An 18,315-nucleotide genomic window follows, 5' to 3' on the forward strand; every position below is an offset into this window, starting at 1 on the left:
GCAAAAAACTCAAAATCTTAACAAGAATATTTGTCTTATTTCTAGTTAAAATGTCTCATTTTAGTAAAATAAATCTCATTACACTTAAAACAAGACTCATCACTGGAAAAAACAACAATTTTCACCTGTTTCAAGTAGATTTTCACTTGAAATAACTAGAAAAATCAGCCAGTGGAACAAGATTTTTTTGCTTGTAATGAGAAGATAAATCTTGTTCCACTGGCAGATTTTCCTACTTATTTCAAGTGAAAATTTACCTGAAACAGGTGAAAATTGTCACATTTTTCTGGTGATGACTCTAAATGTTGAAATAGCAGTAAAACCACATTCATTGATGAAATGACATAAGGGATGGAAAGGGGGGATGGCAGTTTTACAGGGGGGATGATTTGGACTGTTTTTATTTCAGGGGGAATGCCATCCCCCCTCATCCCCCCTCAACTCGAGTACTGTGTATATGCATATACTAAAACCCCAACAGACATAAAATATGAATAAAAAAACAAACCAAAAAAAGTATATTTGCTCACCTGAGTTAGTGCGCACCTGTACACGCCCGGACACCCGTCGGGGTGCGAGCAGGTACATCAGTAACGATTTGTCCCAGGATGATGTCATTTCCTCCCCCCGCCTCGCCTATATAAAGCCCGCTGTTGCAGTGAGATCTCCGTGGAGAGACCGGGAGGAGCGAGGCTGCCATCTCACAGATGCTGCAGAAAATACAGCTCTCCAGAAATACCGAAAGGCGGCTAAGTTTTGTTCAGAATGCGTGCGTAAACCACCATTAGTGAAGAAATCCAACCTTCTGATATAAGCTTAGCTATTTTTGTTTTATTCCTGGAGAGCTTAATACGCTTGGTTTCCAACATGATCGCCAGAGGACTTTTCGTTCTGACTGTTTTGTCCAACTGCGGTAAGAAAACGCCAAAAACCTTGTCCAAGTTTAAGGGGTTGACTGCGCGCTGAGAGAGATCTGCATTAGATGTGACTGCGAAGGTTCAGGACCAAGGACAGCGCCAGGCGCATCTGTAGTTGAAACGCGGAGTGAATTCACCTGCACCTTCGGCTCGTTTATACCCGCTACTAACACTGTTTCTAGTAACACAGCTGGGGGGGATTATAAAACACCAGAACAAATGAAGAGTCGTGTTTTTTCTTCCCTTTCTGCTTCTTTTGCAGTTCTGTCATTGCCAATGACTTCAAGTCAGCTGGAGAATGAGGACGTAGAGGTAAGATTAGTTTTTTCTTGTTTGTTCGGCAAAAACAGTGGTGTAGCCTCCTTAATGCAAATCTGATTTTATTGGATGTGAGTCTTCTAAAATCTACATCTGATGGACGTTTTCTAAACTTGGCAAATTCAATTTTCTAACAAAACGCATTTTTTTTACACTCATCATAAAGATGAGATAAGATAAGATAAGATAATCCTTTAATAGTCCCACAGAGTGGACATTTGCAGTTCACAGCAGCAAAGGGGAATAGTGCAAAAAACAAGAGGCATTAATAGAAATAGTAATAACAAATACAGTAATAATAACACACTATAGATAGTTAACTGGTATGTACAATAATAATAATAATAATAATAATAATAATAATAAGAAAAATAAATAATAAGAAATACTAGTATATACAAAAATAACAGATGGATATTTACATAATTGCACGTTGCAGAGAGTGATATTGCACATTATTTCCAGTAAAGGTAAGACTTAACATAGGAATTTAACTGGCTTAATAACAATTAATTCCATCTTGAGAGGACATGGATAACCTTTACCTCCAGTATTTGGTATAGTGGGGTCCATTTTGCATATAAAGACAGAGAGGGGTAGACTATTTTTCAGAATAGTGAAGCAAGAATCAAAAGGAGAGATATCTATGATGCATTCAAGACAGATACATGCTTAATTCAGAGGTATGGCAAGCAGATATCACAACATCTATTAAAGATGTGGCTGGCTGTGAAAGAACTGAAACCAACTGATCTGGTTTTTGGGCAAATGTCTGTGTCCGCATATCATATTCTAATTTTATTACATTTGACTTTAATATTAAAATAATTCGATTATTTAATCTTTTTTTTTTCATCATTTAGGGGGCATTCATGGAAAAATTCAGTCAGTCCTGTTAAGATTTGCTTTCCATTTTCTGTGTGCCCAGGTGATGAAATGCATTGTGGAGGCCTTGGCTGATGTGCTTTCGAGACCACACCATGTGCCTGTCACTCAGGAGTGTTTGGTCACTTTGAAGACAGGTAACTTGCAGACAGGACTTGCAAGGTCCATTGATTTTAAAAAAGTGCCATCATGGTGATTATGAGATGTGAAGTATAACATATGGTAGACCTGTTTGGTATTGTGTTAATGGAATAGAGATATGGTCATAATGACACATGTTATGAAACATCTGATTCACAGTAACTTAATGTTTATTATTACAGCGACATGTAGCTAACGCAGAATTACAAAACCCATTTTTGAGCCAGATGCTGAAAACTCAACAAGAAAATGCACACAAAAGAAAAGAGAAAAGCTATTTGACATTTTGATTGAACTATTTAATATACTTCTTAGTCAACAAATATTGTTGTAAATGTGGAAAAAGTGACTTTCAAAAATTCAAACCAATTTTGTTATCGTTTAATAGTTTGAAATGTTGCTGGTACGTTCAGCATGAGCCACTTTAGAAGAGGCACCCAATACCAAACATCATATATTTCACTGGAAGTGTTACTTCAAGGGATAATTGTTGGATTTCTTTTTATAACACATTAAGCATCTTCCCACATTAGTGCCTTGACATTCAATAAAATTTGTGGTGGGACTCGATAAAAAAAAAATCATCTAATTAATTAGAGGCTTTTTATTAAAAATTCATTTAATTTTTGTATCATGTTGTCTACAAAATGAAAATGTTATGACAATTTAATCCATGCTCAGAGTGCTTTGAACAAAGCACTCTAATGTTGAATGCTTGATTTTGTTAGAACTGGTGTCATTGTAGTCAGACTCAAATAGAAACTGGAATCCATCCCACATTTCTAAAAGAGAAGCTCTGCCGGCTCTCGTTTGATCCGGAGTGGACAATGCGGACATCATAAGGATAATGGATTGGCACACTGATGGCTGCATTAGACCTGGTGCAAGGTGATATATGCAGGAGTGTCACCAGCACTTAGCAAAGACTATTCAGTTACACGGCCATTGTTTTACCTTGATGCTGTCCTTGCTTTAAAAAGAATAAAAAAATCAATCAGGGCTGTACTGTGAGAGTTTGTTTCTGTGTAGGAGCTGTTAGAAACAGAAACATTACACCACCAGATGGTTGGAAAGAAAAGAGAGAGGGAGTCGAGAGGAACATGCAAAGAAAGATTACAGAACGGGACCAAAGCAGAGTAGAGTACAGTAGCTGTCTTTTACTGCTGCCTACAGGAAGAAATGCCGTTTGTAGGTCAGCAGAAAGTCCAGTGCTCACTGCTGCTTTAATTCACTTGGGGGAACCTCTATGAGCCAAATGATTAATTGCATTCTTTCTCCGAAAGCGGCACATTTCAGGGCAATTAACTCTGATGAATTCACAAAAAGGAAATTGCAGAGTCCTTTAAATACAAAGGGGAAAAGGCACACCTGTGTTTAACCGTGCGCAGGATTGCTTTATCTGTTTTTCATCTTGCATTTTACCATGTATCCCCGTGCAGATGACAGGCTCGTTACCATCCTTCGTCATCATAACTTTCTGAAGGAGCTGCAGGAGATCGCACTCCAAGGTGAGTCACAGATTACTCAGAGCTTATGTTTGCTCGTGTGCTGAACCTGCATGATTATAGATGAAGAAAACGGAGCAAGCCGAAAGCTTTAGCAACTTATTTTTAATCAAAGGTGGTCGAGAAGGAGCTCAGCTGCAGAGAGATGCCGATGCACCAACCCCGGCAACACAGGTTCTTCACACTGCAGCGGATGTCGCTGGTGAGTATCTTTGATTGCTTGAATTCATCAGGAAGAAATGGTGCAATGTTACCAGTAAAGGAAGTGCTGAGGTGAATTTTAAAGGCTGCTGATGTTTTTTTGGTGGACAGAATGAGGACACTTGTGTGCCTCTTCCACACGACAGGACCCCTGGCTTTTTCAGTCACTGCTAGTCTTCCTGTAAATCAGACAGTCCATTCATTTCAATTTTAAAGAGAAAAACTGAAAAGTGTGAACCAACCAATGAGCAGCTAAGAAATCTGAGCTTTACAAACAAAAATGACCTGTGCAGTGAATGATATGGCTCTTGTATAAGCACCGACTTTTAATGTCACTGAAAAATTGATTTCTTGGAGTAAATTAAATTCCAGCCCCTCTCTGATTTCAGATCGATCCATGTTGGATGCTTTGGGAGGCCCCGGTGAAAGATCCATCCTTTCCCAGAGGAAGAGGACAGGAAAAGCAGATGGAAGAGAAGAGGATGATGAGAGCGCAGGTGACAGCAGAGCAGAAGACGTGCAAGTGAAGAGGGGAAAGTACAAGAGCCGGGGCCAAGTGGAAAAAAGCGAGGGGGAGGCAGAAAGAGAGGAATACAATGAGAAACGAGGAAGCTCGGAGGAGAAGTCGGAGCGGGAGAACGAGACCAAAGATAAGAAAGGCAAGCAGATATTTTTGTCTTTCGTTTGAAATGTATCAGCTCGATATCCAAATGACAAAAAACCGGAGGTGACAGGAAACATGCATGCTCAGATTTAGACCTCTCCAGCAAGTCAAATGTATTTTCAGCCAAGAAATAAAGCACAACGCAGCATTAAAAGATATTACATTAACTAAAAGCGGATGGCTTAATCTTTAGATGAGGAGAGTGCATAAAAACTGCATTGTAAATGGAACTGGCTGCCACCACACAAATGGCTGATTGATGGAAGTACTTTCATCTACATGATGAATTTCATCCCCCCACAGGGGAAGTGAATGGCTGGCATACTGACAGCCCACCACCAGAATTGATTTAGTATTACTGTGTCTTCGAATTTAAACGAGCTGTTGCACATGGTTACCGCTGGAAATCCTTCTTAGGACAAGGCTGCAGTCAAGATTTAGCACCTATCTCCTGAGAACACTGACATACGTGTTTTCTGCAAAAAGTAGCCTCAGCCAAGTTACTTATTGCTCCTCTTATGCTGTTATCTCCCATAAAGATCAGCTAGCGCTGCTGGGACCACGTTCTGCCAGCTGGCATAAAATAGTTCATTACAAGAAGTGTAATCTTGCTGATGGTGGAGAGTGTTTGTCTTCCCCCGGTCTGACCTCATTCTTTACTTTTTAATTTTCCAGGTGATGGTTCGGACGAAAAGAGAGACGCTTCCAGAGGCAGACCAAAAGGGAGAAAGTTTGAGGAAGAAGACAAAGAGGAAAAGGATAAAAGGTCAACTCTTTTCTCACAAGAACACAGCAGCGAAAAAGCGGTAGAGGAGAAGGACGGGGCGAAAAGAGGGAGCGGTGGGACCATAAAGCGCTGGACCAAGAGGGCCAAGCCTCTGCAGGTGAAGAAGAAAATGGTCGAAGATGCGTCGCAGCTGCACAGCGGCCAGAAGGAGGTGCCTCATCATTCGAAAGAGCTCTTGGAGGAAGATGAGGAGGAAAAGAAGAAAAGAGACCCTCAGAGGAGTCCTGAGGAGAAGGAGCTGCAGATGATTGCTCGTAGGTCACCAGAAGTGACGAGGGGGATGGAGGAAGAAGGGAGTGCCAGCAGAAAGTCAGAGGTGTGCCTTTCACTCTTTCTTAACATTTGTTATCATTTTTAAAAGCAGCCCATAACTTTGAAGGGATGTATTTACATCTTTCACAGTTTTGTGCTCCAGAACAATTTTTGTAATTCATCTAATGATAATAAATTATTGTTTGGTGTCATTATAGATGTTTTTAAGGATTGTTCAAAGCAAGACTAATTGCATGAACTAGTTTACCACAGAATCTTTATGCTACTGTGTGGAAGCAGGTAGCTTTTCTTATATTATATCTATTCTGTGAGTTTCAGAGGTGCTAAAACAGACTGACCTTAAGTTTGCTTTCTATCCTGTGTAAAGAGACCCCTGTTGCTTCCTACCTTACTGCAAAACAGGAAAAGGGAGCTAAAATAGAAAAATGGTTGAACGTTAAGGATTTACGTCCAGTTTGCAAGCATTTGTCGTATAGGGTTAGGAGCTCTTGCAAAGGCTCGTTATCAGCACGTGAGCTAGGGCTGGGCGATATGGACCAAAAGTCATATCTTGATATTTTCTAGCTGAATGGCGATACTCGATATATATCGATATTTTTTCTGTGCCATAATTGGGGTTTCCCCCAAAGCATTATAGCATAGCATCTCTGTTAGCTTCATTTTTTTCTGAGGCAAACCCTTAAAAAAACAGTCAGTTTTAATACAAAGCCTCGCGCCAAATGTCACACAGGTTCCTTTATTAACAGAGATCTGCACAATATCAAAATGTATAAAACAAATGAAATAAAAATAAACTGCCTGCATATATAAAATAAAAATGCTTCTTGAATAAAATAAAACAAATAACCCCCCTCTGCATAACAATTAAATTAAAATACACTGGGCAATTAATACAATGTAGACAGTAACAGGCAGACTTTTCCACTGAGGTTGAAAGTTGTTCAAATAACAAAACATTTGTGCAAATCTCAAATAAAACATTCAAGTCAATTTGTCACAAAATAAGCTATATCAAAATCATAAAAAAATAATTAAAAATAAAAATGTTTAAATCGATATAGACGATATTGTCTCGTACCATATCGCGTTTGAAAATATATCGATATATATTAAAATCTCATTAGGCCCAGCCCTAATGTGAGCGACGTAGAATTGCTTGTGCTGCTGGTGTCTTTATCCTCAAAAGCTGTCCTTTCATGATACTTGCAGGAGCCTGAGATTGAAAGCCTCGCGGCCATTGAGTCGGAGCTGGAAAATGTCGCCCAGAAACTCCACGAGCTGCGGCGAGGCTGAGAGAGAAAAGATTCGCCGACACAAGTTTGACACGTCAGTCTTCTTGCCTCCTCGTCCCTTCTCTGCTTCACCAGATGCCCAGTCTCCACAAATAGATTGTGTGAATGTGTGACAAGGTTGTTGTTTTTCTTAGTTTTTTTGAATCCCTTGCTATTTTTCTCGGAGGTGGTCACACTGCTGCAGCCTCTCTAGTGACATTCTGTCCTTCACATAGAGTAGCATACAGTAGATTGCAGTTAGATGAACATACTAACATGAGTAATGTAAATACACAAGTTGCTGTGCATTCACATGTGCACAGAACACTGCAAACTCACAGGTGAATGACTTAGGAAAAATATTTGTTCTCTGACAATCATCTCTTTGTTTTTGCACATGTAACCTGTTTGCTTTTCAGATTCGTTTAACACGGAACATTGATTAGTGTGAAAAGTTGAAGTTGTACAGTAACGGCATGTATACATGTACAAAGTTCTTTCTGGAATCCTCCTACACGTAAAAATCCAATCTATAAGAAGACTAATCAAAGAAAAGGCAATAAGTGACCATTTTTAGAAGATAATTGACTCGATTGTAATCTAAAACTGTACCGAATTTATGTAATAAAATAAACATGTTGAATCTGGAAAAAACTCTTTTGGCAAATTCTTTTTAATGTCTTTAAAAATCAAGTTCATGCTTGTCAAAATTCAACTTGGACCCTTTAACAGGATCCGTTTACATGTTTTCTTTCATTGTAATCAGGTAAAATAAAGTATTTTAATAGGGTATATACATGTATTATAATGTGAAAAAGGTGTGTCACAACAACAACCAAAAAAATAAAACACTTGCAAGTGTAGATACAGTCTGCACTTGTTTCTTCGTGGGTGTGGAAGCGAACAGTATGAATCATCAGTATGTGTGTCATACTGATGACATGATCTCTTCAGCTCCAAAACACATTTCAGTCCTCCGCTTCAGCATCTGCATTAAAACTCTAGTGGTAGGTCTTAGGAGAAAAGGGCCCACATAGATTTAAATCACGAGGTGTAGTTTTGGCAGTTCTTGTGCTGCTCAGGTGTGCTCAGAGCTTCTGCTCTTGTGCAATGTGCGCAGAGCAGAACCTGTGGAGCAAAAGTTCAGCCTGATTTGAAAGAAGTCTGTATTTACATATCTAATATCCAGGAAAATTCAAGTGCAGATAAAAATGCTGTTTAAAATGCTTTACAAGGTATTTGCATTGCACATTAATCATACAAATTTGAGAGCAGCATTACATTTGAAAGAGTTATTGAGCAAAATCAAAGATAAAGGATGGATAGATTGATGGATGGACTAATGGAAAACTTCAACAAGCCATTACAACTATAAATAAGATGTGCTTGTAAGGCTGTATTTCTACCCCTTCCGTTATTTTAAACATTTAGCATGAAGTACCTGAAGAAAAAGAAAAAAGAGGGTTTACTGTAGTTACAGTTCTGTAAATTACCGCTAGGTGGCTTTGAAAGCAAGTCCATCTCTGCTGACTCATCTTAAAATGTCCAACTTTACAACAGGAAAAACATATTTACAGCCTTGTTAAAAAAAATACAATAGATACTTTTAAAATTCATGACAACGTAATGCGCCACATCAAATGAAATCATAGTCGTGAACAAGTTTAAATATTAACAGTAGTTGTTCAGGTTGTCGTAGCCAATGGCCGTCTGTCACCACTTTACCTACTCAGCACTGTTGGGATTTGACTTCTAAGCTGTGAATAAAGACCTAACAGATAATAGTCACCTGTATCCTAAATAAATTATGGCTTATTATGTTAATTGTACCAGACCACTTAACAAAGCAGCCTGAAACAGCTGACTTCACTCCCCTTTGCCTGCTGTTCAGATATGACCAGAGGAACCAGCAGGACTGTCTCTACCTCATTGGCTTCTACGTCTTGCAGCAGCCACGTTTCACCCCAGATCATTTCAGTAGCCTTGCATCTCAATTAATGTGTCATCTAGTCAGCAACATCGGAAACAAGAGCTGCCAGAGCTGAAATGAGATCTAGTGGAGGTTCACTGGGGGGGGACAGCGACTCGACCCACAGAGCTATGCTGGTAGCAAGATTTGAAAGGAAGATGTTTGGACAGATTTAAATCAGAATTATTGTAAAGTAATAATTCATTAGCATTAAAGGCAGTACTGGAGTTGAGGGGGGATGAGGGGGGATGGCATCCCCCCTGAAATAAAAACGGTCCAAATCATCCCCCCTGTAAAACTGCCATCCCCCCTTTCCATCCCTTATGTCATTTCATCAATGAATGTGGTTTTACTGCTATTTCAACATTTAGAGTCATCACCAGAAAAATAACACCAGAAAAATGACTTATTTGACCATTTTCACCTGTTTCAAGTAAATTTTCACTTGAAATAAGTAGGAAAATCTGCCAGTGGGACAAGATTTATCTTCTTATTACAAGCAAAAAAATCTTGTTCCACATGCAGATTTTTCTACTTATTGTAAGTGAAAATATACTTGAAACAGGTGAAAATTGTTGTTTTTTCCAGTGATGAGTCTTGTTTTAAGTGTAATGAGATTTTTTTATTAAAATGAGACATTTTCTCTAGAAATAAGACAAATATTCTTGTTAAGATTTTGAGTTTTTGCAGTGATCCATTTTACTTATCCTGTGAAGGACACAGTCATATTGATAAGTTCAGAAAACTGTTTTTTATTGTTGTGTTTTGATGTATTTGATGTAAGCCCAGTGGATATTTAAAGCTTACAGAAGGCTGCATTTAACTGCTGCTATGTCATGCCTGCAGTATTTCTGCAGGTGTTTTGGTCAGTGCTATTATTTGTAATATATTATATTATTTGTAATCAGCACAAATTATCTGTCCCCATATGATATTTTACAACTCGAGTACTGATTATAGGTTGGCATAAGGTAAGACAACTAGGAGAGAATGCAGGTAACTGAAATAAGGTTCCAGCCTGCTTCCGGGTCTGCTGGTTCTGTCCATTTGAAACATAGCATCATGCAGTGAAAGGAACAATGAGGCTTCAAAATCGGAGGGATGTCATATGGGGCTTTTTTTTGTTTGATTGCTTGAATACCTTGAATGAGATCCAACAGCATCCAGAGACATTTTCTTCCTTTTCTGCTCCGTTGGTACCGTGGAAATCACAGTCAAATCCCAACGAAACAGACCCATTCTTTGTATCAAAGAGGAAAAGTGATATGATGTGCAAGCCAGGCAAAAAGGGAATTAATACTGCAGTAAAATATTCATGTCGATGAAATTGAAGAACCACTAGATGGCGACATTTGAGCATCTTAATCGTGTTTTTTTTTTTAAGTACCACCGAGTATCACAGTCCTTTTAGAACTTTTTGTTCTTTGTAACTAAGATGACGTTTTTTCAATAATCTCTTATTTTAAAATAAAAAAAAACAACAAGAATCTTCTAAAACAGTAGCCACCCATGTCAATCTACAGCAAGGCCACAAGCCACTTAGTAAATCAGCTGTGTGCTGGTTAGAAGTTCACAGTTTTCCTCATATCTTGGAGTCAATTATGTCCCACAAAGCCTGAGCACAAATGTCATACTGAACATCCTCTTGTGAAGCAGTTTTTTACTGTGTATTACTCATGTGTTGGTTATAAAACATGGTCATAAAACAGATTGATGAGGAGGATGGATTATGCATTCTTAGTGTATTTCAAGTAGCTTGAATAAAAGGATGTGTACTTTATGAAGGACCTGTTTTGAACACTTTTTCTCTCCAGCTGCAGAGATTAGTGACAACATATGGCTGATTTCCTATGGAAGAGTGATTTATTTATTTGTCCATGGTTGATTATTACTTACAGTCGCTGAGATGTCAAGAGTTAAACATGATCAAATAATGCATGTATCTAACATCTGAGCTCTTTTACTCATGTAGAATAATCAATACATGTAAAACTAGTAGAGTAGTCTTTAATATAAGTGTGGCTCTAAATCTGTAACTTATTGTGTGCATGAAACAAAACTGAAGAATCCACTTGATTTGTATAAAAATATAAGATTTTATTTCCAGCTACAAAGTGAAACATGTAACATTTTGTCACACTTCTCAATAGAATAGTAAAAAAAAAAGAACAAAAAAGCACTATTGGTACATTTTAAAGCATAGAACAAATTTGGCTTTTTAAATTAACTTAAGCTGTACAAATATATACACAATTTACATATCAACATTAAAATAGGAATGAGAATTAAAATTCTTCCAGTCTGTTCTTCATTTTTCTTTTCTCTACAAAATAGACGTTTTTAGTTCCAAAAGACGCTTGATTTCTTTCTGACCTGAATCGGTTACAGTCAGCACATGGTTTTTCTTCTTTTCTCAGTGCCATGACAAAGCCCACTGTGCTCCGTTTTCTAACCCTGAACTCAGCTTGCTGCTTGCTTTCTCATCCTCGTGTTGGGCGGAAACTCTGACCTTTCCTCCGCTCTGGAAGCAGAGTGAACAGTGTACACACAGACAAGGCTGGCATTCAGGCCTGCACTCTCTCTCTCTCACACACACACACACACACACATACACACACACACACACAAGAACACATTCAGACCTGTTTGGACAGTAAAACACTGGCTTGCTGTGGTCTGCACGCTCCCTTTACAGCTGCTAATAGTTTACAGGTCTGGTCTTGGACTCAGGGTGGGGAGGGGAGGACTAATTAGTTGCCTCAATTAGAGAGGATGTCAACATTTGGATATGGTACAAAAATGCATACAGTAAAAATGGATGGGTTTGTACAACAAGAAATGGGCAGAAACCTGACGGTAGGTTTGTCAGAAAAAAAAAAAAAAGAAGTTATAGTGCAGGAATCTCTCGGGGCTGCTAGGCAACCCTCTGTCTGAGTCTATTTGGCTGACATGCACCAGCCGTACACAACTCACAGACACTACGACAAGTGTCTGGGCTACTTTAACAATTTTTTTTTTTTAAATCACAAAAATAAAACATTAAAAAACATATATACTGAGCTGCAAATTGAGATGGAGTTCTGTTAGTTTTCAAGTCATAAGCCCTGGTTGCTCTTCGGGTGGCTTCACGCCATGTCCCCCAGCATCTTCTTGTAATACATGGACTCGAAGATGTCGTTCTCCCCGGGGCAGTTGTGGTGGCAGGCGCAGGACTTGATGAACATCATGTGCTTCTTCATGACCTGCCCGTCGGGGCATTTGAACTCCATGGGCAGGGTGGTGGTCCTGTGGGGGGTGCAGCAGCGGCCGTCCAGGCAGACGCCGCAGAACTTTGGCCTGTAGGATTTGGTGGTGGTGCAGCCGGAGATCTCAAACTTCATCGGTTTGGACACTCTAGGAGTGCGAATGCACTTTTTCCCTTTCTGGAGGAAGACAATGAAGGAAAAATACACTTTAGTTGGGATTCTTTGGTAATCATGTGCTGATATTGTATCTCTGCAGGTTATGAGCAATGCTGTTTGGAAAAGAAACTCACCTTAATGCTCTGCTCCAGCTGTGACTCACATGGTCTCACCATGCACAGCCGGGTCTGTTTTTCCAGTCGGCATTCACGGTTGTCGTTGGTGACTCTGGTAGAAATTCCAAGGCCACAGGTCTTAGAACAGGCACTCCACTCAGTAGTCTGAACCAGGCAGTTTTCCCTCATCATATTAGGATCAGGGCCATAAGTCTCCTCCTCTCTGTATGCTGCAAAACACCGGAGAAAACATCGGATTAGAGGCACAATCCTGATTAGGTGTCATTTCCGCATAAAGATCAAGAAAGAAACTATTTGCTGACAAAGGAGACTTGCTTACCAGCCAAAGCAGACCCCACGAAGGAGTTCTTGTGGAGGGAATCACACACCCACTCCTCGCAGCACTTCCCGGGCACTTTAACGCGTCTTGGCATGGGGCAGTCGGGGCTGGGCAGCCTGATGTCCATGGAGCAAAGCGGGACACAGCCCACAGCTCCATCCAGACAGGTGCACTGGTACTTGCAGCTGCTCTGGAACGTCTCTCCGCTTTTGTACACCTGGCCGGCAAACACACAGGTGGCTCCCTCTCGAGCTGTGGGGCACAGATGACAAGACATGGTCAACATATGGCTCATTCATTAAAGAAAAAAAACTTTGAAGGCCTGTATTTGTGATTTACAGCAACAGCTGAGGACGTGTCACGAAGCTCACCTGTGCACACTCCTATGCGTCTGTTGTATGGGGCTCCGAAGTCACAGTAGAGGCCTTTGTGTGGGTCGCACACATCTTTCTCCGTGCAGAGCTCCCCCATCTGCTTGGCACACACCCTGCAGCAGTCGCAGCCGTCCAGCACGAGGCTCACCCCAGGGAGGCACTGAGGAGGGGTGGCCGGGCACGAACACTTGCCACTGCACTCCTGACTCGCAGCCTGAGAACAGAGACACATGCTCAGGTAAGACCGATGGAGCACTACTCACACCTCAACAAGACAAGGCTGTTCAGATTTAGAGATTATGTTGTAAAAGCTTAAACAAGCTGCTGGTAGAATTAAGGTTTGCCTACAGCATAAGTCAAAAAAGTATTTCTTACCATGTTGGAGAACACGATGCACAGCAAAGGCAGCAAGAAAACATTCTTCAGTCCAGCAGACATCTTTTCTGAGTTTTAGTAAAAAATGAAAAAAAATCTTCCAAAAATCTTTGTGGAGGAAGTCTTCTTGTAGTCTGAGCTTGAGAAACTCTTCCGATCAAGTTGATCTCTTGTCTTGTTTATCTTAGAGTTTCAATCAGCTGCTCCAGTCACAGTCGCTCTTTTCCTTCTCGGTGGAAAGCTAGAGTTTAGCTTCGGTAGAGGAGTTGATCTGAGTTCTGACTGCTGAGTCGGGCTCCATTTATACTCGCTGGCCCTCGCGGCACGTCACTGGGTGCTGAATGGAGAGCCAGCCCTGGACAAACATGGACATACTTGGCATTCTTTCCTCGCTTCCTGACCCCCACTCCAGACATCCCACATTCCTGCTGTCTGAAGGCAAGGCTCTGCTGCTCAGCCAAACAACACCATCTCTCTCAGAGCGGCTTTCATCTGGAATGGGAGGTTAAGTCTGGTTAGAGGCATGGGACCCCACACTGGGAATTCCTGAACACTGACTTCACAAACAGACAGTCAGTACCTATAAATATTAAATTTGAAAAAAAAAAAAAAAAAAGAGAAGGGGAAGAAAAGGGAAAAGACAGAATAGTTCAAGAATGAATCCACAAATAACTTTACATGAAAGAGGGAACGGTGAAAAAACAAGCGGTAGCTCATTAAAATGCATGAGTGTACGATCATAAAATAAACGGATTGATGTGTAACAGGTGGTTAAGACTTTAAGTCCGCAACAGCATTCCACAAACCTTGGCTTCAAAGGCACACAGACAGTATGTACTTTGGTAAATTAACAGAGGGCGGTGGGGGAAAGGAAATCATTTGAGTCATTAACTTGAGCTGGTTATCTATCAAGGTGCTCATTCCAGTACGGAGACTTGGCAGCTACCGTCTTGTAACTTTGTCTTGTGTTCTCGTGTGATCACGTCTGGGAAGCTGCAGTTGCATTTTTGTGCTCTTGAGTTTTCTTCATTTAAACACATTATGATGTCTTTAACATAAGTAAAGCCTGTTTTTAGCCTGAATGCTTGTGTTGTACACATTATTTAGTCTTGATGCATTCGACTATTTACTTATAGCTCCAATGTGCAAAATTAAACGTTGTCTATTGGGCAAAAAAAAAGAAGCCCTGTGTTTGCATTAGTACAGGATAATTGTTGGACCACAACAACAACAACAAACAAGAGATGTATGCAAAATGGTCTTCTTCCATCACGGTCTTTGTTTTGATATGGTATCCATGGAGTGAATTATTGTGTTTAATTCTCTGACATGCTTGGATTGAAGGGGAAGGCATGATTCAGTTCGTTGCAATCTACAACTTCACCACTAGATGTCTCCAAATCCTCCACAGTGCCTATTGAAAGAGGCATAGATATTACGTCAGTGTTCACAGGTTAACACAAGCCCCTTTCACACAGAGATTCCGCAATATTGGTGTAAAGAAGTCCTGCCAATACGCCGCCTATGTTGGTTCACACAGAACCATACAACGCCGGCATAACGCCGCTCCCGTCTGTAAATTCACACAGCATGCCGGCGTTCCGCAATCAGAGGCGTGACGACAGCGTCAGCGTCTAGTGGCATGCCGGCATGCCGGCTGTGTCATTCACACAGACCCCGTTTCGGCTCTGTGACTACCTCCGCTGCCGGCTTATTGGTGGGGCCACTTGGCCCCCCCATTCCGCCTCCGTGACTTTCACACAGAACAGCGAGGCGGCTTAAAGGCGCAACGTTCCCGCCTCGAACTGGCTGTGTGAAAGGGGCTACAGTTTCTAGAGGTCTTGATGACATGTCTGTGACAGGGTTTGGTCAAAATACCCCAAGAATAGATTACAAACGCTCCATTTTCAACCAAGACTCAACAGTTCTCCTCATAGCAGCCACTTTTGAGCAGTGGAGTCGGAAGATCCACTCAACTCGGACCCCGTCTCTTCCACAAATTGGGTTATGGAAGTATCTATAACACTTTGTGTTAAAGATCTAAACATTGGAGAGGCGGGATCATTTAATTCTGATCGGGGTTTTTGCACTGAAAGATCCGAACAGGTTACTGATTAACATGTTTTACATGTCAGCGGCCACAAAGAAAGTGACAGTGTTGTTTCCTCAAAGTAAAAGCAGTGGATGGCATGTAAAAGATTAGACTTTGGATTTTAAACACCAAACATAATCAGCGAAACTTAACCTGTTCTGTTGGAAAATGCTCCTTTATGCCTGATGTATTGATATACTGCACAATGATAGTATCTATAATGTTTCATATCCATTATGAATACTATCACCACACATCATCATTTTCCACATATTGATTGAGCACATGCGATTTCATGTATTTATTTTAACATTGGATGCCTTTGCTGACACAACCCTCCCCAGATATCTGTGCTCGGGGCCGGCAGTTAGAGTGATTAAGGTAATGAGGTGGACATGAGGTCCAGTAACTTGCCCAGGGTCACTTCAGCACACAACAGGGCTGCCGGCAGCCTTCCGGTTAAACTCTCCCCACATGACAACGAAATGGAGAGTGTTCTCTCGCAAGTACAAACAATATTATGCTTGAAAAATATTATTTTTGTAAAGAATGCCAACAAAAATCCCCCCCAAAAAAAGATTGTTTAATAGAACATTTTGTTTATGTAGAATTTGAATAATTAAATGGGAATGAAAAAATATTTCATAACCTTCTCTCATGAAATGGTTGTGCATGATAAGAGGAATGTTCCTGAAATCATAATTATTCCAAGTTTATGGGAAACTGTGTATTTCTGTTATTGATATGTTGGATAAAACATGAGAATTGTGATGGAGAGTTTCATGAATTGCTAAAAATGACTTAGAACCTCAGCCAAGCTGCAAGGGCAAGTATTTTCCAGCGTACCTGTCCAACTTATTGTGCTGAGTTTATAAACTGAAGACAGGCTGATTTTCCAAACGAATACTTGCCTTTCTCTTTTTTTTGAACATGGGTCTGCTTGTCTTACTTGTATAATCAGCAACATTAATAACAGGAATCTTCTGAAAGCAGAACTGGAGAGTTTTTTTTTTCTTCTTCTGTTCTAACAGAACATCTTGACTTTCTTAAGACTTGGTCAGGATAAATGATGGTTCAAAAACCTGAGTCGACTTCAGAGAAAGAACAGCGCGGCCCCGTGAAAGCATGCAGGGAAGATAGGATGAGAACAAACACTGACTGCACGCTTTTTAACTTCTCACCTGCCTAATGAGGTTTAGTCTGTGATGGACTTGAAAGGCCAGGTGTGCCGTGTTGCTGGCCAGACTTATTTTTACTACATTAAGCTCAAAATGAGCTTGCAGGAAAGAGGCTAGACGGAGGCTCGTGTATGTATATATAGTATATGCACAAAAAAAATTGGGGGGTGGGGGGATCACACACCAGGATAGGCTTATGAAAGGCGGCCCTGCTCCTTCTCCTGCCAGCAAATCGGAAATGAAAGACTCCCAGAGCAACCTGGAGCTGAAGGAATGTGAGTGAGAAGCCAACAGACTGGGCTGTTACTACATAGGAAGTGTCCCCATATAAGGGCGTCTGCTCTTTTCCTAATAAGGATATGTTCTTTCTCTTTTCTGGCCCAGAACTGTAGGAACTCCTGCTTGACCACCTGACCACCGTTGTGAGTGAAAGTGCGGTTTGTGTGGAGTCCTGGGTCTCTCAAGACTGACGAGAGAAAACCGTGCACGCTTGCCCGTCACTACAGCCTCAGGACCCAAAACTGAGCTCCAGTATATCTAACGGAAACAGCTTGATGGAAGAACGTGCTCCCGCCACACTGCAAAAGCCTGCTCAGACAACGCCGGCATTGTTATCTCGCATGCAGAGTAATCCACACTAGTTTTTGTCAGGCTTGTTTGTTAAGTCGATTCCTTTTTTTTTTTTTTTATCACAGGAAATCTCCGGGAGGTTTTTAGTGAACGTCATCTGAGGATAAAGTGAAATCCTATTGTTTCAGGGGGTTTTTCTGTTTTTGTTTTTAGCAGCCTTAAGGTGACCTACACAGTACTTAAAAGACAAAAACACAAAACCTAATTAAACAAGACAACAGAGAGCCAAAAAGTTACATTTTTGGTTTTGTTGTGTTCAGTGCCGTTGTACATTTTGATACTTTTCAAGACTTGTGGAATAATTGTAGTAGATTATTGATACTTCTGCATCTGACTGATAACATAGACCAGGGATATTCAATTGGCGGCCCGCGGGCCACATGCGCCCCGCCAGGAGCTTTTATGTGGCCCCTAGTCATATTTAAAAAAAGGGGGTGTTTGTTGGAAAAAAAAAAAAAAAAAATCTTTTTTTTCTTTTTTTTTTTAATAATATTTTTATAACTGGCTACTATGGACTAAAATGGTTGTGCTGAATGCTTAATATAATATTCAAATAAGGAAATCTTGGTGGAAAGTGGTGCTTTGTCATTATGGCGTGTTTTATTAAAAGTAGGTCAATATCAATTTCATTAAGTTTGCACAATGCATGGTTTCAAAATGAACTTGCATTCAAAATAATATTTCTTTATCTGAATATTTTATTTAACATTCACAATTACTAAATCTGGAGACAATTAATACATAATTCATATGTAAACTAGATATATTCAAATGTATAATACAAATGTATTATATTTACATAAGTCTTCGTCTTTGAGTGCAAAATACATTTTGAAAACCCCCACATTTTCAAATTGTGCGGCCCTCTCCATCGAGTC

The 18,315-nt window shown here is 40.4% G+C and overlaps 2 protein-coding genes across 2 annotated transcripts; one reads left to right on the forward strand and one right to left on the reverse strand.

Moving 5' to 3' along the window:
• The first annotated feature begins 682 nt into the window (after positions 1–682).
• On the forward strand, positions 683–7,616 carry chga (chromogranin A). Its single transcript, XM_061746751.1, has 8 exons — positions 683–913; positions 1,180–1,229; positions 2,164–2,257; positions 3,701–3,769; positions 3,882–3,968; positions 4,357–4,626; positions 5,307–5,734; positions 6,901–7,616. Exons 1-8 carry the CDS (start codon positions 868–870, stop codon positions 6,982–6,984), a joined length of 1,128 nt encoding a protein of 375 aa, XP_061602735.1. The 5' UTR covers positions 683–867; the 3' UTR covers positions 6,985–7,616.
• Positions 7,617–11,007: 3,391 nt separating this feature from the next.
• ccn2a (cellular communication network factor 2a) lies at positions 11,008–13,799 on the reverse strand. The gene is made up of 5 exons (XM_061747060.1): positions 13,538–13,799; positions 13,160–13,376; positions 12,789–13,040; positions 12,467–12,678; positions 11,008–12,353 (listed from the first exon to the last, which is right to left on the reverse strand). Exons 1-5 carry the CDS (start codon positions 13,598–13,600, stop codon positions 12,057–12,059), a joined length of 1,041 nt encoding a protein of 346 aa, XP_061603044.1. The 5' UTR covers positions 13,601–13,799; the 3' UTR covers positions 11,008–12,056.
• Between the last annotated feature and the right edge of the window lie 4,516 nt (positions 13,800–18,315).

This window comes from Cololabis saira, chromosome 18 (genome assembly GCF_033807715.1).
Source record: "Cololabis saira isolate AMF1-May2022 chromosome 18, fColSai1.1, whole genome shotgun sequence".
NCBI classification, from domain to species: Eukaryota; Metazoa; Chordata; class Actinopteri; order Beloniformes; family Belonidae; genus Cololabis; species Cololabis saira.